Here is a 23,632-nt window from a genome sequence, read left to right on the forward strand (position 1 = left end):
TTTCTGGGCGTCACTTAGGGTTTTTCCAAATGAGAGAATGGACTTGGGCTTGAAAATGGGCTTCTATGCCGGACAGACCAATCTCCGCGGTCGGGAAGGACAGGACCGATGCGAATTGGATGTTGGCTGCGGGTAGAAATGCTTATCGGCTGGTTTACGGGCTAGCTTGCTATTCGTGTAACTTTTGATTGAACCGTTGGATTGTCATGGTGTAAAGTGTGTTGGAAATCTGGTAGTTTCATCTTTAAGGTCTCCAAATTTTAGTTGTATCAGACGGTGAGAAGGTATTCATTTGAGGGTGAACTTCTGACGGTTTGACTCTGAACTGATATCTGGTCTTCTATCCATTTTTGTTAAGTTTTTTCCTAAGTTTTTTGAAAAGAATTTTTAAACTACAAATACTTGAAAAAACATTTAAAATCAATAGAAAACATAGAAAAAATATCTCAAAACGATCCATAAAAGTGATGAAAACATGGTGTTATCAGCGATGCATTGCATTTATCGCTGCACTATCATACATTACATTTATCGCTGCACTATCATACATTACATTGTTACTAGAATCAGAGTACGGATGTGAAATTTACGGCTTTTCCAACAAGAATTGAGTAATTAAGCATATATTAGTCTCTTCATTGCATGTGTACATTAGAAGCTGTCTCAGTCGTTGCTTAGAGATCTTTCTAAGCTATCTTGCTTAGTGAAATGGGTAATTGTGCATTGTGATTTCATGACATCAATTCATGTATACTTTATAAAATGTTGGATTATGTAAATTAGTTTGTGGATACCACTAAGGCCTTGTATTGAAATAATTCCAGTTTAAAGCTTGTGATTGTTGGGGTTGGTTTCCACCCTCAACAAGTTTACTCACTTCTAAAAAGACTAAGTGTTTGAGATATTATGTCTAGTTATGTCTGATCTGAGCTGGGCTTTCTTTTTGATGGGTCGAGCCCTGTTGAGCTACAAGTTGGGCCGAGCCGCGAAAAAGAGCAACTGTGCCAAGCCTTGTTGAGGTGTGAGTTGGGCCGAGCCGCGGGAAAGAGCAAGTGGGCCGAGCTGAAAAGAAAATGGAGGGTGAGCTGCATCGCAAGACGTGTGGGCTGAGCTAATTGATATTCGATGGCTAACAGGCCTAGCCGCAGAGGATGAAGCCCGGCCAAAAACCCTAGGCAAAATGTTAAGGCGGCGGCTGCACGAGGCGATAAGGAAATATTTCGAAAATCTCTTCCAAGATTCTCGGCTAGGCGGTTCATAGACTCTGTATAAATAGTCGCTGTAAACAATTCACTATGTAACTTTTCACGACCCTAAGCAATAAGACTAAACACTTTTCAAAGCAATAAAAACATTCTTTCGATCTTACTGTTCTTGCGATAAACCCTAGAAATTTCAGATCCCTTAAGTTTTCCTTAACAAATTTTTGGTTGTGCGAGTTTTGGCTCACACAATTTGGCGCCGTCTGTGGGGACATCAAAATTTCTTACTCTAAAATCGATAAGACTTTAAGATACGAAGAACATGGCGAACAACACTTCCGACAACGAGAACAACAACAACAACAGCACAGAGAAGGACCCTCCACCACCAAGCACGACGACAACAACCACCAAGGCCTAAGAAAAGATGCGGAACATGCTGGCCACGTTGATGAGGAAGATCAACGAGTAGGATAAGAGGAACAAGGCGATCACGGAGAGACTCGACGAGATAACAACTGAAAGACGGCATCCGACGTGGAGAGCCGGGATCTTTGATCCAACAGATGGAGTCAGGAGATGCTTCGACTTCTTGACGCGTGCAGGAGAAACCGGCAGTGGCGCAAGAAATCCCATGGCTCCGCCAATGTTTCACTCCCTCGATGAGCAAACCCAGCAGCGACTCGTGTCAACATAACCGAGCCGCCTCCACTTCGGCGAAAATCAAAACGGCTCGGAGGAGAGAACGAAGCTGACATAATCAACGTGGACGCCCAACAGAATGATGGTACCAAAAACTTGCAGCAAAGCGGCTCGGCTCGGCAGAATGAGTCAAGAAGAGCTCGCCTCGGCGCATAATGGCATCCAAACTGACTGAGTCACCGACCCAACTCGCGACAACTATCCAATTGAAGAAGAGGAGAACCTTCAATGGGTCGAGCAGGCGGAGTACGAAGACGAGCCGAGGATAGAAGATCAGGAGCGACCTCGTCCACAAGACTGACCCGCACACAGACCCGGGAGATGGAAGAATTGCAAGCCTCAATGGCTCGAACAGTGGCAGAGATACGCGCCATGAAGTCTCAAGTACATAACGCGATAAGTGCCGCGCCGGAGATTGATGGAATGCTCAAAGAAACTCAAAGAACTCCATTCACAGCGAGAATCACGGAGGCTAGGATCCCCGAACCAGGGAAAGTCAGAATCTCATTTTATGAAGGCACGACTGACCCAAAGGCACATATCACGGCATTTCGCATAGCGATGGGACGAGCCTTCACAAGGAATGCCCCCAATCTGATCGAGCAGGAGAAAGATGCCGGTTACTGTTTGCTGTTTGTAGAACATCTCAAGGGAGCCGCACTAGAATGGTTCTCAAGACAGGAGCGCAACTCAATCAACAGTTTCCAACAGCTCTCCGCTTTATTCCTTAACCAATACTCGATGTTCATGGACCGAGGAACCTCCGACGCTGACTTATGGACATTATCTCAAGGACCGAACGAACCGCTTCGGGATTACATGGCAAGGTTCAAAGCTGTTGTGTCCAAAGTAGAAGGAATAAGTAACAAAGCCGCCTTTGAAGCCCTAAAGCGATCCCTGTGGTACAAATCAGAGTTTCGACGGGAGATGGTGCTGAACATGCCGCAAACAATCCTGGACGTTCTTTATCGATCATCGGACTTCATCATGAATGAGGAAGAAATGAAGAATTTAGACGAGCAGTACGAACCGACGAAAGCAGCAATCCGGAGCTCGATTTTAACTCCGGATCTGAAGAAATACTATCACTAAAAATGCATCGTGACAAACATGAACTACGGGACGGCTTGATCCCTGTAAAGGGTACGTAGGCAGCCCGTCCTCGGACGGATTCAGCTGTCCCCCTTCCTAAAAGGGGGGGGGAGTAGGTACGTATACACCATACTTACACCATTTCTTAAATTTTTAGCTCGTCAAGTTAGGTATCTCTAGATTTATTTCACTTTGTTTTTTTTTCGTTCATTTGCTTTCACTTCGGCTAGTTTTCATTCACTTGCTTTCACTTTGACTAGTCTTTTATTCACTTGTTTACGTCGGCTAAACTTTTTACTTGTTTTACAAAGCACTTTATTTGCATTGATCTTGCATTGCTTTGACAAAGTTCTACTTTGGTATCCAAACACCGTACGCCTCGTCTCGTTGCTGGCCACAACGAGACAACAAACACAAAGTTCTCTAAACGGACTTTTACCACCTTTCCTAGGACGAGGGTGCAAGTTACATCCTCTATGGATAAAAATTAAGCGCGCTATACAAATTCCTGACCAAAAATGTATCGGTCGCCACAGTTCACTATCGCACACGAGATTATAAGTCGAGACTACATCGCATTCTCTAAAACCGAAGTGAACTCTTGAAACCCGGAAAAACACAATAACCCTCTCGGGAATGCCGGTATATAGTCGTATTCTGACACTATCCGCCTGAACTTTTACCTCGATGAGAAATTCAAGTCTCACACCTCAGTAAGCAAAAACAAGCCCTAGTTAAACACCTCGGTAACAAAGCCTAACCCTTCCTCACGAACAATTAGTCTCTCAAAGTGAACAAGGCTCATAAAACATGTCACCTACTTGAAAAATGCTTCGCGTTAGTCGGAGATCTTTTCTCAACACAATATTAAACAGCTCGCCTCAATGAGGACCCCTCTCAAAGATAGAACGGATAAATCTCAACAAAGGGCCCAAAATCGTCTCTGGGTAATAGAAAACAAAACGCCTCGTCGTTATACATGACTCGGCATCATTTAAACGAAAAAGCCTAGTCGTTATCGTTAACACGGCTTGGCATCGTCTAATGAAAACGCCTCGTCGTTATCACTATACACGGCTTGGCATCATCTACTGAAAACGCCTCGTCGTTATCATTAAACACGGCTCAGCATCGTCTACTCAAAACGCCTCGTCGTTATCATTATACACGACTCAGCGTCACTTAAACGAAAACGCCTCGTCGTTATCATTAAACACGGCTCGACATCATCTAATGAAAACGCCTCGTCATTACCATTATACATGACTCGGAAAAAATGCCTCGTCATTATCATTATACACGATTCGGCAAAAACGCCTCGTCGTTACCATTATACAAGACTTGGCGAAAATGCCTCGTCATTATCATTATACTCGACTCGGCGAAAATACCTCGTCGTTATCATTATACACGACTCAGCATCATCTAATGAAAATGCCTCGTCATTATATATACGACTCGGCAAAAATGCCTCGTCATTATCATTAAACACGGCTCGCTGTCAGTTAAACAAAAACGCCTTGTCGTTATCACTGCACATGGCTCGGCGTCGTCTGAGAGAAAACGCCTCGTCGTTATCATTAAACACAGCTCGGCATCAATTAAACGAAAATACCTCGTCGTTGTTGCTTGAAACGGCTCACCCAAGAGAGAAGGCCATGGCATCCCTAGTTTAGCTCGGCTATCATGCTCTCCATCATCGGCTCATCGCCTAGGCATCTCTAGCCTTGTCTCCTAGCCATCATCTCGGCTCGTCGGCTAGGCGTCATCTTGCCTCGTCACCTGGGCATCCTCTTGCCTTGTTGCCTAGCCATTAACTCGGCTCGGCAGCTAGGCATCCTCTTGCATTATCGTCTAGCCATCATCTCGGCTCGTTGGCTAGGCGTCATCTTGCCTCGTCGCCTAGGCATCATCTTACCTCGTTGCCTAGGCATCCTCTTGCCTTGTCGCCTAGCCATCATCTCGGCTCGTGGGCTAGACGTCATCTTGCCTCGTCGCCTAGGCATCATGTTACCACGTTGCCTAAGCATCCTCTTGCCTTGTCGCCTAGCTATCATCTCGGCTCATCTTCCAGGCATTATCTTGCCTTGTCGCCTAGGCATCTTTTGACCTTGTCGGCTTGGCATCTCCTGACTAGATCCAGTAACAAGCCGCATCTAGATCACGTGCGTCAGCGTAGCACTCTCCCCCGACAATATCTAACACGTCTCGGCATTGTAGTTTCTGGAAAAGCTTTAGCATCAGTTTTTCTGCGCACCGCAGCACTATGGGCGCCTTGTCATTAAGAACGGCTCAGTATTTTCAAACAAAAACGCCTTTCCCTTAACTTCTTCAAAACAGCTCACCACAGTCCCTCGTGAAAGCGCCTCGGCCAATATAAAAAAGAAACAAAAGAACAAAAGAAACATGAAACCAGTGAGCCTCAAAAACTTTGCAGTTTCTTTACGGTTCAGCAGCACTTAAGCACGAGATGCTTCGTAACGGCTCAGATCGATGGCTAAACTATTAACAGATCTTGTCATCTTCGTCTTCAAAGCTAACGAGCTGGGAGGTTAACTGTTGGGGTTGGTTTCCACCCTCAACAAGTTTACCCACTTCTAAAAAGACTAAGTGTTTGAGATATTATGTCTAGCTATGTCTGATCCATGTTAGGCTTTCTTTTTGATGGGCCGAGCCCTGTTGAGCTGCAAGTTGGGCTGAGCCGAGAAAAAGAGCAAGTGTGCCGAGCCCTGTTGAGGTGTGACTTGGGTGGGAAATAGCAAGTGGGCCGAGCTGAAAAGAAAATGGAGGGTGAGCTGCATCGCAAGATGTGTGGGCCAAGCTGATTGATGTTCGATGGCTAACAGGCCTAGCCGCAGAGGATGAAGCCCGTCCAAAAACCCTAGACAAAATGTTAAGGCGGCGGCTGCGCGAGGCGATAAGGAAATATTCCGAAAATCTCTTATGAGATTCTTAGCTAGGCGGTTCATAGACTCTGTATAAATAGTCGCTGTAAACAATTCATTATGTAACTTTTCCCGACCCTAAGCAATAAGACTAAACGCTTTTCAAAGCAATAAAAACTTTTTTTTTGATTTTACTGTTCTTGTGATAAACCCTAGAAATTTTGGATCCTTAAATTTTCTTTAACAAATTTTTGGTTGTGCCAGTTTTGGCTCACACCGTGATATCATGAGATCAGTTCATGTGTAGTTTCTCGCCATATATGCCAAAATTAATTAACGATTTCCTAAATACGAGGATTAAGCTAGCTTATGCTTAGAGAGAAGTGCCTATAAGAAAGAATTGATCAACAGCTTCCTGTTTATATGCGTGTTCTATGTAATTCTTGATTACGTTCTCTGTTTTTCAAGCAATCTCATAGCGATTAAAGACAGCCGAATGATGAAGAACATATAAAGGAGATGATTTGTACGTAGATTGGTAAACCCACCCCACAAGTGAAAGTTAAGGCACACTTTGGTTCAGTTATGGATGTCCTCAAACGAGTATCTCAAGAATATTGATGAATCTAAGTGTTGAATTTTTTTTTGTTTGTTTGTTTGTTTTCTACCAAAACTATTCTTGTAAAAAAAAAACGAATTTGTTTCTTTAACACCAAAAGCACACAAAGCAGAGGTTATTTAACACACACACAGAAAAACCAAACTATTGAAAAGGTTGCATTGTATCACAAGTTAATTTTTTGTTCTTTTTTTTTTGTTCTTTCTTTTCTTAGAAGAAGAGAAATCTTGTTTTTTTTTTTCTCTAATTTTGGGGTCAATGAAGAAGATAAATGTCAACAGAAGCTACACTCTCCACGACCGCCACAACGACCGCCGCTAAAGCGACCACCGACAAAAAGACCAAAACGATTATCACTCTCCTTTTCTTCACCGCTAAAACGACCACCGGGAAAAACACTAGAAGCACGATCACCGGGAAAAACACTAGGAGCACGATCACCGCCAAAAAGACCAAAACGATTATCACTAGCCTTTTCTTCACCACTAAAACGACCACCGGGAAAAAAATTACGACCACGACCAAAAGGATTATCACTATCGTTTTCTTCACCGCTAAAACGACCACCCGTAAAAAAACTACGACCACGACCACGACCATAAAGACCAAAAGGATTTTTACTCTCCTTTTCTTCACCTCTGAAACATCCACCGTCAAAAAGAGGTCTACCACGACCACTGCCTAAAAGACGAAACATACTCTCCTTTTCTTCAAATACGAGAAGCCAATCCTTGTATCATCTCCATTATCTCCTTCGTATGATAAGATTTCTCCTTCTCAATCATCTCATGCTTCTCCAAATCCTCTTCCGGTTCTCTCTCAACATTCTTCAAAGGCGTCGTGGCCTTAATCACAGCAGGAGATTCTTCAGCTTTGGCAGCCGATTTGTTGTCCATGGTGCAGATGAGGAGCGGGTTAAGGGTTAAAAGTGAATCGTGGAAAGAGGAACTGCTTCTTTGGTTTTTTTTTTTTCCGAAGGTACTGCTTCTTTGGTATTTATAGAAATTTATGTGCAAAAGAAATAATCGTCGCAAAAAATCTTTGGGTTGCGTTTTGACTACGCTATTAAAGATTATTAGAGTTTAAGATTTGCGTTGCGTTTTGATTACGCTATCCGATTGTTTATTTCCGGAATTTCCGTAGTTAAACAAAAAAAAACAACAGAAGAAAGGAAAGACGAGGGATGAACTTATTATGTACAACAGAATTATTCGGCTTGTGAATTTTTTTAGAGATAAAAACCATTATAGACATTTTTTGAGATTTTTGTGTCTAATATAGTCAATAGTCATAAACACTATGTTTTGACACATTTGTCTTTTATTTCTTTTTACTTTATTGATTTGTTTTTCATTTCTTCAATTTTCTAATTGATAAATTGAATGAATTCATTCAATTTATCAATTAGAAAATTGAAACAGCTACCTCATTTGGAAGGAGACAACTATAGCCTTCGTTATAGAAAATTAAGATAAATTAAGAAAATTAACTAAAATCGATTGGATTATTGTCGCCGATCATTTGCATAAGCCGATCATCGTTGATTTCAATCCTCCAGCGATTGAGAAATTTCATATCAGCGATTAGATTTGAAATTATGTTGTTCATCACGATTGAGAGATGTTGGATTGGGATTACGTCATTTATTATGATTGGGATTACTTCATTCATTTGATTGAGCCGATCATCGTTGCGATTGAGAGATTTCATATAGCCGTTTCTATCGTCGATTTCACATCTATCATCATCTTGGTGATTACATTTCTCCGATTTGAATAGAGACTTTTCCAGAATCGATCGTTAGCGAATGTTTCAGATACCTTGTCTTGACTATTAGTTTTCAATTATCGCAGGTTCCTTATGTTTCAAAGAGAAATGCTGAGAATGTGTGATTATGCAGAGTTATTTAAGATCTCATTTGGTAGTAAATATCGATTTCAGGCATGACATCATCACGTTCAAGTATACAGAATATTGTTTTTTATCTGTAGATGAGAGCTGACAAGGACAAGCCGCTGTTTTTGAGGAGACATTGCAATTACTGCAGTTATTTGCAGCAATTTAGGAAACGTTCCTACATATTTAGGAAGACCTTCCTACAATTTATGTTTAGGAAAGGCTTCCTAAATATATAAGAAAGCTTCATGAAAATGTTTTAAATGACGTTTCTATAATGCAATGGTATGAAACTGATGTTGTATATTGGAAATTTTTATAGAATCAACTGCAAAGAAAATGTTATTTTTTACATGTATATCAAACACCAAATTCTCTTATTGACTATTTAGGAAGACCATTTTAAATATATATGAACCATTTATAAAGTAGGAAGGTTTCTTGAATATTTCAGAATACCATCCTAAAACGTATACGAATTATTTGATCATCTAAAAATTTAGAACTATTCAAGTGAACATAAAAATGATTTGCAACAACAAACATGTCTAAGAATTCAAGAGTACTTTGATAACATAGATAACAACACAAACATCTCAATTCATTCTAAAACATGTTATTGGAACTTATGTGTCTATATATACAACAAATAAAATTTAGAAAGTCATCATATATAGTTAGGAAGACATTCCTAAAAGATTTAAATAATAACTTTTATTTCTATTTATACAACAACTGAAATTTTAGAAGCCATCATATACATATAGGAAGGCATACATGTACAAATAATAACCTTTGTGACTGTTTATACAACTACTTAATTTTAGGAAGTTATCATTTACATTTAGGAAGAAATTCTTAAAAGGTAAATTTCTCTTCTTCTCAATCACACTCGTATATGATTCCATCAGAACATACATACTTCCCCTTCCCATGAGGAAGTGTTCCTTTGAGTTGACCAGACTAAGCAAAACCATTTGAGAATTCCCTCTCCAGGCCTGAGGAAAGACAAAGTACACTATTGATCTAAGACTTGAGGAAACAAAACAATCACATATAAATGCATTTAGGTTTATGAAAACAATTCAAGAAGACATTCCTAAATTTTTATGAATTAACAAATACAACCCTAGACTAAAATCAAACATGCTCTAACACCCAATATCCCACAATGCGGCCATCGGAACCTACAAATTTACCAGTTCGACGAAATTTAACCATTTCCTCGCTCTCTGACAAAAAAAAAATAATACCCAATCCAACGAAAATCAATTACCAATCAGAAGAACTTACCCTAACTGATGCGCGATGCTTGTTCTTCTGCTCTAAGACCGTTATTGTAATCCCACTCAAATGCTTCAAGAAAATCGATGAAGTTTTCTCTGAGAAAATCATATTAGGTTTTACGAAAGTCTGAAGGAGAAAATAGATTAGAGCGTGTTATCTGAGTTTGATGAAGACTATAGTTGTTCCCTTCCAAATGAAGGGCTATATTAGAGAAACTTTAGTTTTTGGGGCTATTTTAGAGAATTTCCCTACTCTTTACTTTTTTCACTTTATCTTTAAATTCAGTTTTCATTGGTATTTTCTTTTTATCTCATCAATTTCTCTCAGTTAAAATTTTAAAGAAAAAGAATTTCAGTGAACAAATTACTCATCGATTTGAATCACCGAGTATGACAAAGAAAAATCACCAAATGTGTCCAATGAACAAATTACTTTTCCCAAATACAAAAGTGTTTAATTACTTACTTTTTCTAGTAATGTTTGTATATCTTAGTATGTCAACAATTATTGAAACTAAATTTGCTCTTGGTTATTATTCTATTTCAATAATGGATGCAGAAACCAGTATTTGTTTCTGCTTTTGGATGCAATATTGTCAATGTTGTTTATTTAGCCAATTAATTTTAATATTTGTGTTTAGATACGCAAAATTATTCGTATGAAAAAAAAATCTTGATATATTATATGCAAGACTGTGATATTGTGTTTATGTAGACTTTCAACTTCAAGTGGAAATACAGAAATCAAAACTTGCGATGGAGAATCATGTATTAATTATGTTACATAATACTCCAATTTTTGGTACAAGTGAACGGAGATCCACACAGAGGAAAAATATTTCGAGCTCTTAGCAACTTATATCAATGAATTTGACACTTCACAAATAGTTTTATTTTAAGGTTTTGTTTATGTATATTGATCAGAAAGGAAAAAAAACTATTGTGTATAATAATGTAGAACTTTTATTAATTTTTGTAATATATGTAAAATATGCAAAAATAACATTATTTGTGAAACAAAAGAGGCATATTAATAAAATTTATCACAACCATAATTAACAACAATAGAATTATATTACATACATATAAAATAAAATTCACCAAAAAATAATGATATTTGGGAAATAGGTTTAGGATTTAGGGTTAAGGGTTTTAGAGACTATCAACGAATACATAATATTATTGTTTTAAAGATTTTTTAAAGTAAAATTATTTAGAGATCATTTTTTGGGTACATAAGGTAAATTTTTCTACGCACAAATTAACAACATTTCTATAAAGGTATATATGGTCGGAAATGAAAAAAAATGATAAAAAGGGAGAACTGGAAGAGAAAAAAGAATATAATTGTATTCAATAATATCTTTGTTATGCATTTAAGTTTATAATCTTCTGTTCACATTCATAACACTTAATTCCTCTAAAATATTTTGTTAAAATAGAATAGTCAACATGGCAAAAATCATAAGGATAGTGAAAGATTGACAGAGTATTTACATAAAATCTAAAATACTTTTATTATATGGAAAAAAATCCATGTCATTTCATAGTTTTGACTGAGTGCCAAATGCTCTGCATTGATTTTAAAGAAATGCCCTATAGTAAAATTCTTCCAATAAATCTCCTTTTGAATAGATATTACCTTATGAATTGCTGCTCTATTCTACGTTTTATTTAGTTTCTCTATAAGGTCAAGACTCAAGACCAACAAACACATCGATTCATAGCTATAAAGAATGATAGTGTTTTGCTTCTTATTTGGAAAATTGTGAAACAAAGAGAATGAACAAAATGATTGATTGGTATATGTTACCGAAGGAGGTACTCTTGATGATTGCCGTCCGTTTGTATGCTGACCTCGAACTCCTCCATTTCCGTAGCACCTGTAAATCTTGGCGCTCCTCCATTTCTGTTATGATGACAATCCTTTGCCAAGCCGCCCTCTCATCCACCTTAACCCCCTCGTCGCAACTTTGGTTATTAAAACCTAAGTAGATGGAGAGTTATTGATGATAAAGGGCATGACAGAACAAGAAGCTGCTGCAGCCGCTTCAAGAGCAGTGGCGGAAGCAGAATTTGCAATCGCCAAAGCTGAAGAAGCATCAAGAGTGGCAGAGGAAGCAGAAACTGCCTTCATTTTTGCAAAAGCGGCAAAGAAAGCTTTAAAGTTTTTGATGCGTAGCCAAAGTCTTTTTATTGGTTAGTAGCAGTGTTTGCAGCTTATAACGTGCCCTAACTCAGACAAATATGTAAAACCTTTTTCCATTTTTCTGTTTTGTTAGTAGCATCACAAAACACAAAAGGATATCCAACAAAAACACAAACACTGTTTTTCCATTTTTCTAGATCGTAAACTCTCATCCCTTTTTACCAAAGGGATATCCAACAAAAACACAAAGGCGACTATGTTCTCCAAATTTGTCTTTGCCGCGAGTAACACGATGATTATAACAAGCTGATCCAAACACACGTAGTTGAGTATAATCCAATAAATCTCATACGGTGAACACCCTTGATGTAGGGCTGTAGGTATATGATTTATCAGTAAGTGGCTGTGAAATTGCTTCACCCCAAAATTTGGTTGGCAAACTAACCTGAAACATTAATGCTCAGCGACGTTAAGGATGTGTCTGTGCTTTCGTTCAACTCTACCATTCTCTTGTGGAGTCGCAAAGCAAGAGGTTTGATGGACAATCCCATGTGCTCGAAAATAAGATGAAAGACACAAGAACCGGGTCCCGTTATCACTCAGAACCATTTTGACTGATTTTCCAAATTTTTTTTCCGGATATGCTAAGAAATTCACCAAAACAGTGCGAACTTCTGATTTTTCAAGAAGGAGATACGTCCCAATAGCGCGAGAAAAATCATCAACAATAGTCAAACAATAAACGGCTCCACACGAAGAAGGGATGCAGTAAAGGCCCCAAACATCACAATGTGTTTAAGAAAAACATTTCATTGTTTTATTAATACTAACTGAAAAAAATTCTCTGGTTTGTTTAGCCCAAAAACATATGTCGCAAGACTTGGAGCTAACAGAAACAGGAGAACTAGAACACATAGGTAAGCTGGAAGTACTGAAAAACTAGGATGCCCCAAATATTGGTGCCACAAAGTGTGATCGGAAGCAGCCTTAACTGTGTGAATACTCGCGGTAGCAACATTCGTTAAGTAATATACCCCATCTCGCTCTTCACCTGTTCCAATCAGAATCCTCGAAAAATGGTCCTGCAAGATACAAATAGTATCAGTAAACATAGCAAAACAATTTGTTTGCTTCAGAATCTTAGAGATGGAAATCAGTGTGCAATTCAACGAAAGCACATAAAGGACATTTGTCAATGAGACTTTTTCCGAAAGAGGAAACACTCCCATACTCAAGGCAAACGTTTTACATCCGTCTGCAAGAACATGGTCGAATAGACAATAAGTTTGTCAAACAAGACAACTTTCCAGTCATATGATATGAGGCTCTCGTGTCAAGAATCACATCGCCAAATTTGGTTTTACCAGATAACTTTTCGGAGCTACTAGCGCCTGATTTTCTTGAATCATCTGAGTAAGTACTTTCTATTGCTCAGCTGTGAACTCCGGAAAAGGAGAAGCATTCGAACTTGTAGCATGTGCAATAGTGGCTTGTCCTCTTCCTTGACCGGTGTAACGACCACCACCACGGCTCTGAGAACCCGAACCACAACCACTTCCTTTAGCACCTCTCTTCGTGTACCACTCAAGGAAACCCACTATTTTCCAGCACTCTTTCTTCTCATGCCCAGAACGTCCACACTGCGAGCAGAGCAATCGAGATTTCAGGATGGTGCTGTATGAACTTGATGCTGAATCACCTCCACGAGAATCAATTTGGCGAGTCACAAACCCCATTACAATATTCATAAAGAATCCTAAAAATATTAGAGTTTTGAAGATATTTTGAAGATAAGACTTTTTATTAATATTATTAATTTTGAAGATATTTTAAAATAAGACTTTTTCTCGACTGTTTTTTTATTTGGTACATAAGGTATGATATTTTTTTTTTTTGCACAACATACATTTCTATAAAGATTTATATGGTCGTAAAGGAAAAAAATGATAAAAAGGGAGAATTGGATGAGATATTGTATTCAACTAATTAAAATAATATCTTTGTTACGCATTTAATTTTATAATCTTCTGTTCACATTCATTGAATTTAATTCTACTAAAATATTTGTTAAAATAGAATAGTCAACATGGCAAATCATAACTTTTTTTTCAAGAGTAGGATAGTGAAAGACTGACAGAGTATTTACATAAAATCTAAAATATTTTTATTATATGGAAAAAAATCCATGTCATTTCATAGTTTTGACTAAGTGCCAAATGCTTTGCATTGATTTTAAAGAAATGCCTTATAATAAGATTCTTCCCATAAATCTCCTTTTGAATATATATATTATTTTATGAATTGCTGCTCTATTCAACGTTTTATTTAATTTCTCTAAAAGGTCAAGACTCAAGACCAACAAACACATCAATTCATAGCTATAAAGAATGATAGCGTTTTACTTCTTATGTGAAAAATTGTGAAACAAAGAGAATGAACAAAATAATTGATTGGTCTATGTTACCGAAGGAGGTACTCTTGATGATTGCCGTCCGTTTATATTCTGACCTCGAACTCCTCCATTTCCGTAGCACCTGTAAATCTTGGTGCTCCTCCATTTCTGTTGCTGATGACAATCCTTTGCCAAGCCGCCCTCTCATAACGGACATGACAGAACAAGAAGCTGCTGCAGCCGCTGCAAGAGCAGTGGCGGAAGCAGAATTTGCAATCGCCAAAGCTGAAGAAGCGGCAAGAGTTGCAGAGGAAGCAGAAGCCAAAGCTGAAGCTGCCTTCATTTTTGCAAAAGCGGCAAAGAAAGCTTTAAAGTTTATGATGCGTAGCCAAACTCGATAAGGATTAAGAGCTCGTTTGATTGTGTAAGCTAATTAGTTCTTCTCAATAAAACAGAAGGCAAATCACTTTTAATACTTATATATATCCTCATGTTTGCAGATAGTGAGGCCTCACAATGTCAAGTTTTAACCTTGCATCGTAAGAGTCATATAATCGCTAAAGTCTTTTTATTGGTTAGTAGCAGTGTTTGCAGCTTGTAACGTGTCCTAATTCAGACAAATATGTAAAACCTTTTTCCATTTTTCAGTTTTATCTGTTTTGTTAGTAGCATCACAGGTTTCTCGTGACCCATTCATAAACTGGTTTGAAGAGAAATAAATAAAGCCTTTGATCATACACAGAGCTTATTGCTCTTTCCTTGAGTTTAAGTTTAAAGTTTTCTACTGAGCGCCGTAGATTTATGGAAGTTTATAGAAGTGAGCCACTTGTGTTTTTGCGTTTTCAAAATTACAAATGCTTAAGAACAAAACACAATCCACATCTAATATACAAACAAAGACTGGACCTAGCCAGAACAAACCAGACTAGCAGCAGCGAAAAGAAAATAGACAGAAATCTTGTTTCACACAAAAAATTGTCTTCAACCAGACAACACAGGAGGACTAAGAAGATCAAGAAGACTGACGTTTAGTTCTTTGATTTCTTAAATGCTTACGAGCCAATCAATGACCTGATCAATGTTGGTAGAGTTCTTGCAGGATATCATGAAACAGCAGACTTCTCTATCTGTAAGCGAGTTAAGCCCCCTGAAATCACAATGGAATTTAAAAAAAAAATAATCAGATTCGAGCTAAATATTGATGCCTTTTTGGAGTGTTCAGATAAAGAAACAACTTATACAATCGGTTAAGGCTTCTTTGGACAGAGCTCCAGGTTTGGCAATTTTGTTTCCAAGAACCAGGAGAGGGAAACCGTTAAGCGAAGTCTTGCTCAACAAATCATGGATTTCACTTTTCGAGGCACTTAGGTTGTCAGGATCTGCAGCATCAACAACATACATGAACAAAACTGTGGGGGATATAAAGAGAACAGAAACTTTAGAATAAGATCCTTACACAATCACAGAAAAAGCGCTGGCAATAACGTTCCCACATGCTGCAAAATCTTGGTTGACCACCAAGATCCCATTGTTTGATTGTAACATTTCCTATGGTCACTTCCATCATGTTAAACCCGACCTGATAAATAGGAGAAGAAGAATCTCTTTATGCTATTCCAAAAATCTGAGTATCCATGTTTTTTCTTAAAGACGATTTATGCAGTGTAACTTACCGTAGGAATCATTATTCACTATATCCACCAGTCTAAACAAGAAAAAGATGAGTGTAAATAACAGATCCCGAAGTAGATGGAGAGTTATTGAAGATAAAGGGCATGACAGCACAAGAAGCTGCTGCAGGGAAGTTCTATCACACACCTCCTTTTTCCGAGTCTCCTCCTCAAACCAGGGGTGGCTGATCAAATGCGACACAGCCGGACTCACTTATGGTACCACTACAAGAAAGAGCGGCTTTTCTAACGAATTATTTACGACGATTTGTAGTCGTCGTAAATTTACGACGACATTACGTCGTTCAAAAAATTCGTCGTAAATTCGATTCCTCGTAAAATCGTCGTAATATTTCGTCGTAATGTTGTCGTAAAATTTACATCGATAATACGAGGAATTGTCCTCTATCTTGTAATTGACGTAAAATCGATGTAAATGTGATGTAAATTTTATTTCGACGTAAATTTGATGTAAATATGCAATGGTAATATGTTGGTAACCAAACAAAAAATCTATATATACCCTTTCTTCTCTCATTATTCCATCAACCCAACAAAACATATAAAGACACAAATTTTTTGAGTCTTTGAATGTTTAAGTAAAATTTTTAGTAGTTGAAATTTATATCAAATTTCAAAAACAAAAATTCAAATATTTGTTTTTGAAATGGCATGCAGAACATTCACAAACAGATGACAAAATGACTCACCCGTCTGACGGGAAACCTTGGAAACATTTTAACACCGTACATCCAGACTTTGCTAGGTCTAAGCGAAATGTTTATCTTGGTCTTTGCACTGACGGGTTTAGTCCATTTGGTATGTCTGGTAGGCAATATTCATTATGGCCTGTGATTCTTACGCCATATAACCTTCCTCCAGATATGTGCATGCAAAGAGAGTTTTTGTTTCTAAGTATATTGGTCCCTGGTCCAAATCACCCGAAGCGGGCCCTTGATGTGTTTTTGCAACCCCTCATACATGAGTTAAACCAGTTGTGGCATGTTGGAGTACGAACATATGACTGTTCGAGTGGTAAAAATTTTACGATGCGAGCGGTGCTTATGTGGACAATAAGCGATTTCCCAGCATACGGAATGCTATCAGGTTGGACAACGCATGAGAGGTTATCATGTCCTTATTGTCTTCATAGGACTGATGCATTTCAGCTTAAACATGGTAGGAAAGCCTGTTGGTTTGATTGCCACCGTCGGTTTTTACCACCAAACCATCAATATAGAAGAAATAGGCGTTTGTTTATAAAGAACAAATTGGTTCGTCTCCCTCCACCAGTGTACCTAATTGGAGTAGAGCTTGAAGCACAAATAGATCATTGGGATGGACTTGAAACGGTCCCCCGAGGAGGAAATTGGCACACTCCAGCGAATATGCCTGAAGGATATGGGGTTCATCATAATTGGCACAAGAAAAGTTAGGTCAGTGAATCCTCAAAGTTATTCTTAAAGTTACAAAGTTATACACGATGATGTTGGGATCACAAGATGCGAGTTATCACAAAGGACTATTATACCAAAACGGTTGGTTTCAAGGTTTACAAGGTGGATGAAGAATTGAAGAAATGGGTACAAGTTCAGTCTGGGGGAGACAATGCGCTTGTGATGGCTACCGATACTTGTTTCTCCGTTTCCGCTCATGAATTTAACGGATATCTCCCAAACTCTATTTACTTATCTGATGAGGACGAATATAAGATTAGTATGTTCAAACTAGACGAGTGTAGTATCATGACATCTTCGGGATATTCACAGACTTGTTTCCAAATGTTTGTTCCTAGGTTTCACTGAATCTTGTTTAGTGTCAAAGCTATTTTCTATATACTAAGAATATCAATCGTCTAATAAATAAATAAAAAGTACCTTTCATCTTTATTTTTGGTATATCAAACAAAAAAATGCAACATGTCTATTTATTGGTATTGTGTTGAGGCATTAAGATGTTTTAGGCACTGCATCAGATGAATGATGAGCCATGTCTGAACGAATTATTGGAAAGAAACTACTTGCTCTATATCCCAAAGCCATGTCTGTACAAAGTCAAAACATAAACTGATAAACACAAACCCAAGTGTTTTGGTAGTCAAGAATTGAGGATTGATTTGATTTTGAGATGATTAAAGATAAATGGTTCGAGCAGTTATGTACTGTATATTTGTATGATGAAGCAGTAAAAATAAGAGAAAATTGCTGAATGGGTAGTTTTTAAGTTTTAAAATAGAGGAATATAATGTTTTGAAAACCTTGGAAAGATAGGGCTGTTTTTACTGTTTGTCTTCCCACAAGGGCCCTAAGGCAATTTTTATTTTCAAAATTGCCATTATCGAAGTAAAAAAACTAAAAATTTCTGATTAAATCCGATTTGGTAAACCGATTACAAAAAATTATAAACCGAAGTCCAATTATCATAAACCGAAGTAAAACCAAATGTATAATTTATCGACACCCCAACATTTAAATTAAAAATTAAATTTGGGATCCACATCTGGACGTAGTCCATCTAGCATCTCCGGCAATCCATCTCCGATTAGCTATCCGATTGACCGTTGTAATGGCGTGGAAAGTAAAAAAATCGTTAAGGCGCAACAACACCGTGCCTCCGGTGTCGAGGTGAGTGCTCCGGAGTAACTCGAAGACAGCTCCGACGGACCACTCGCCCATACTGCCCATGCCACCGCGACGGAGTGACCACCGGGTTGAACATCCCATTCACACGAGTCGTCAAAATCCACGCCGGCGGTGTTGATCCAAATTACAATTCGCTCCTCTTCTTCTAGAATGGTCTGCTCAGAATTCTAAAAGTAAGTTACGTTTATGAACTTCGACCTTGTCTTAACTGTACTGGCGGTTTGTAACTCAAATTACGATTGAAACGGGGCGCCTGATTGGCCTGATATATTTATTAGCGGTTATGAACTCTAGTACTTATGTCTATATATTGAATTCAAACGGTTAGATTACTCTTATATCATCTAGAAACAGTTATAGAAGTTTATATAGGAATCCATACGAATAGGGTAGTTTTTCTCTGTTCTCTCTTTCCAACTCCTTCAAACTCTTTTCCCTCAAACTTTTCCCCTGGGTTTGCATTGAACTGTTTATCCAGAATATTATATCTTTCCTGCATTTCGGAATTGTTTTTTGGTTCAAATACAGGAATGGAAGACGGAGGACCTTCGAATACAGGCATGGAAGATGGAGAATCGTCAAACAATATTTTGGAAAAAATACCAAAAAGGGTCCTCGGTGATGGTTGCTACCCCGTTGGTGCTCGGTTGAACATATATTCAAAGGCCAATGTCATTGGCCTCCTTGTCGAGGCGTTAAAGGGTACTGAAGATCTTGAGAAGCTACTTCATTCCCAGTTTGGGAAGTTATTCCATCTACCTGTTGCAAGATGTTGCAACAGCGCCAAACTAGTCCATGCCCTTCTATCACGACAACTTGTGACCACGAAGAAACACGAGATTTGGTTCCTCTTTGGTGGACAGCCTCTGAGATATTCGGTACGGGAGTTTAAGGAAATCACTGGATTGAATTGCAATCCCGAACCTGATAGCACAGAAGAAGAAGAAGATGTCGGAAAGACAGGAATCTGGAAAAACCTGTTCGGAAGAGCGAAGGCTATGAACGTGTTTGATGTGCTTGAAATGCTAAAGGACCCGGATCTACCCCGATGGAAACGGCTTCCATTGGCCCTAATCGTTCTTGTCGACGGTGTTCTGTTTTGCAATAGCAAAAATCTGGCCCTCACCGAGAAATACGTTGCGATGTTGACTGACTTGGATAGGTTCATGCTGTATCCATGGGGGAGGGTATCCTTTAACAAAACAGTATCTCGTTTTTAAGCTCCGAAGGCAATCACGGATGCCGAGAAAAGGGAGAATCCTGTAACACGATTGCGCCGTCAACTTAAACAGAAAACCAGTGCATGCTATGGATTCCCTCTATCACTACAACTCATGGCCTTCCAATGTATACCAATGTTGGTTTCCAAAATTCCTCAACCTGATAACTTGAAGACATTCGTTGAAGATCCCGAAGGCTGTCAAAACGTTATCACACTATTGCATCTTGGGGACATACTTGCCGTGGAATCCGACCCTCTGGTAAATTATTTGTAGTATTATATTTGGTACTATTTGTAGTCTTATTTTGTAGTACTTGTCTTAAAAGATCAGTGCTCTGTCATTTTGGTTGGTAATTTTGCAATTGTTTTTTTTGTCTTAGTTGTCTGTCAAACAGATGGTAGTGGATGATGGTGACAATGACCAACATAATGAATTGCGTTGGGGAGATGAGGTAGAGGATGCCGAAGTTGCATTCATGCAGGAACTCATGGCCGAGGGGTACAAATTCACACCTTCGGATTTTGCAGTGGCACCGGCACCTATCGTGGATATTAGTGATGCAGAGGACGAGGTTACCAATGAACAGGAACCTGAGCCATCCACCCGACCGAAGAAGAAACTGAAAACTCATCAAACTGAAAAACGTAAGATGCAGAGGAAGAGAGGCATGGGCAAGAACTCTTCTAATCTATCGGAAGATGAAACCCCTGAAAGTGGACAGTTTAAAGATCTTAAAAGATGGATAGTAAGTCAGAATAATTTGCTCCTTCGTAAGATTAAGACAGAGTTGGACAAGAGATTGGGCGTATACCAACAGGACGAAGAAGATGACGATGTACACCAGTCAAAAGAAGATGGGGAACAGGATGACGAAGGACAGAATCCAAAAAAGATGGTCAAAAATCGGATGAAGACGAAGCCGAAGATGGAAGTGAAGAAGGAGGTTATGATGGTGCACAGTCAAGCGTACGCCATGATGATGGTGTACACCCCGAAGATGGTGTACACGAGAAAGAAAGAGATGCTGAAGAAGGGACCTCTACTTACTACGGCGGCGACCATTATTCTCCCAGGGACCATGCGTACTTGAAGACTCCAGAAGCTCCGACGAAGAACCCTGAACCTGAACAAGACAATTCAGGAACAACTCGTCCACCTCCTTACTTCGTCAATCTGGATGAAGATCCACCTTCTGGCCTCAACGAGGTGAGCTAATTGTTTAGTCACCAGCTGACTCTATTAAGTTTCATAACGTGTGTGTATTGTGCTATGTTTTTTATGAATTATTCAGGTGGATGGTGGTAGAACAAATTTGGTGTCAGGCACCTTAGTAGTCTACAAACCTCAGACTCCTCACCCATTGAGCTACGCATATAAGAAAAATGAAGCGCAGACAGATGCGCAGGATGCATAGGTCAGACAATAAAGTTGTTCATATGATATACATGTGTATACAGTAGTGTTTAGGTATACGATAGGTATACGATAGGTATACGATTGATATGTTATACGCTCTATTGTTACAGTGGTGTGTAGGCTGTGGCTAATGAGGACGACTCAAATGCAGGGAAAGATTACCATACTGCACCTGAGGATGCAAGTGATGCTTCGCAGAAGACCCCTTGTACTCCAAAACCCCCACAAGAAGTTGAGGGATCGTCTGGTGTAAAGAGAAAAAGTGGAGGAACAGGAAGAGGCGGAAGAGCTAGAGGAAAACGCGCATGCGTACGGTCGGACAAGATTCGAGATATTTACACCGCAGATTCAAAGGTGAAAGCTCTATTTGTATCCAGATCGAAAGCTGCGTACAAACCACTCGAAACAGTGGAACAAGACCACTTCAAGGCATTCCAGGAGTTATTATCGCGTGAAAGAAACATGTAAGTTATTTCGTATCGAAAGCAATTTATCCTTAAACATTCATTGTTATCAATTACCAATTGCTCTCATTACAGCGACTTTTGCATTGTCACTGGTCATACTGTCAACAATCAATTCTTCCTACAAATTGCGAAGCCTACTGAGTGGGTTAACACGATGGTAAGTATATAGTTAGTACTTACTCAATCTTTAATTATCTGTAATATATGTTATTTATGTTTTGTTATTCGTCAGCACATGCAAGTCATCAAGGAATAATTTCTAACAACTTCTCAAAGAACCACCTCCACGTCTTGTCAAACTCTGCATCGACAACGGCGAACGCTATTGGAAATACCTGGTAATTAGAATCTTGTCCACTGGCCGTTAATAGACAACCCTTATACTTACCAGTCAGGTGAGTCCCATCAACAACAACTACTTGTTTCAAATGTTTCCATCCATATATACACGCAGCCAATGCCATAAATACGGACTTAAACCTGGTAATACATTTTCCATCTTTTTCATCTCTCTCGCTCTCGGTTATCAAATGCGTTATGGTGTCGGGGTTAGCATACTTGAGCACATGGAGGTAAATCGGTAATAATTTGAAAGAAGTCTCCTCTGTTCCGTGAGCAGAGTATATAGCCAGCTCCTTAGCTTTCCAGCATTTCCAGTATGAGGCTGTAATATTATATTCGGAGAGAACAATCGCAGGTAGCTGACTCGCACGTGACCCAACTATTGCATTCTCATACTTAGACTTCAGGAGAGCCGCCATGACTTTAGAAGTAGCATGTTTAGAAAATTTCTTTCTTGTATCCGGGTGGCATGTATGCTTCAAACACGCCTTCCTCACCTCATACAACACCGACTCGCCAACTTGACACCCCAACACTCTCCAATCACATATCTTTGATGGACATTCGGCGACTGTGTACTTCTTCGCATGCTTTTTGAATTCGAACGTCACTATATTCTTCAGCGCATTGATGGCCAACGTGATTTTAAAGTGTTCCTTGTTCCTGAACTTTTTCCCAACCCATATCTCTCCATCTTCATTTGACAAATCAAGTTCATCGAAATCCCCTCCCATTTCATCAGAGACTGGTGCCACACTCGGAAATCCATATAGTTATGTACGTTTAATCGCTTTCTTCAGCTCTGCACCACCATTCTGACGCCCCCAACTGACATCACCTGTCGAAGTCTGCACAAAATCATCATCATCTCCATGGGGAGCCAGAACATTCTCACATACAGTCCTCTTTCTTCCAGGAAAATGAATAGGACTCTCCGTTAAGACAATGGAGTTGTCCATATGGTTTGAATCACTCGGCTCACTTCCGCGAGTACTTCCACAACCCCCTGAACTACCAGAGTCATCCTTATCCTCATCAAATCCAGGTTTAGAATGGAAACCCTTACCATCTGCTAGTACGTAATCATTCCACCAGTCAAAATCATAATCCAGATCATAATCATCATCAGAGCCGTGTGCGTCATCGTCAACATCATCAGCTTCCTTCTCTTCCAAATCTCTCGCCTCGTCTGATTCCTGGGACATTTTTAATTCCAACTCAGGGTGGTCAACAGAGACAGCGTGACTTGGAACATCAGGTTTTACATTAACGGAGGTGTTAGTGCTGGCCTTAGCCTCTACTTTCTCTGATTCCTGGGACATTTTTAATCCCAATGGAGGATGGATAACAGAGACAGCTTCAAGTTGTACACCTTTGGAGGTGTTCATTGCGGCCTCTGCCTCTACTTTCTCGGCATGTGCTATCAGCAAACAATCATCGATATCTTCATCATCTGCTTCATCACGGGTTGACTAGACTCTGCCGAAGAAGAGGTTATGAAGTTTGTTGGCCCTAAGAACTTTCGCCGTTCCCTCGCTATTTGAACTTCAAGACTTTTCTTCCGTTTCAATCTCACCATTTTACCATTTACTGACTCCTTGAATGTGACAAATAAATTCACAGACTTGTCAGACTTATGCAGCGAAAGG

At 39.2% G+C, this 23,632-nt stretch overlaps 2 protein-coding genes across 2 annotated transcripts; both read right to left on the reverse strand.

The window, feature by feature from the left end:
- Positions 1 to 13,255: 13,255 nt before the first annotated feature.
- LOC18025960 (ADP-ribosylation factor-like protein 8b) lies at positions 13,256 to 15,922 on the reverse strand. Its single transcript, XM_024160475.1, has 6 exons — positions 15,897 to 15,922; positions 15,688 to 15,802; positions 15,461 to 15,632; positions 15,280 to 15,370; positions 14,366 to 14,560; positions 13,256 to 13,471 (listed from the first exon to the last, which is right to left on the reverse strand). Exons 1-6 carry the CDS (start codon positions 15,906 to 15,908, stop codon positions 13,256 to 13,258), a joined length of 801 nt encoding a protein of 266 aa, XP_024016243.1. The 5' UTR covers positions 15,909 to 15,922.
- A 5,964-nt stretch (positions 15,923 to 21,886) lies between these two features.
- On the reverse strand, positions 21,887 to 22,717 carry LOC112089726. The gene has a single exon (XM_024160476.1). The coding sequence runs from the start codon at positions 22,715 to 22,717 to the stop codon at positions 21,887 to 21,889; it is 831 nt and encodes a 276-aa protein (XP_024016244.1).
- Between the last annotated feature and the right edge of the window lie 915 nt (positions 22,718 to 23,632).

Source organism: Eutrema salsugineum, unplaced genomic scaffold (genome assembly GCF_000478725.1).
Source record: "Eutrema salsugineum unplaced genomic scaffold, Eutsalg1_0 scaffold_11, whole genome shotgun sequence".
NCBI lineage: Eukaryota > Viridiplantae > Streptophyta > Magnoliopsida > Brassicales > Brassicaceae > Eutrema > Eutrema salsugineum.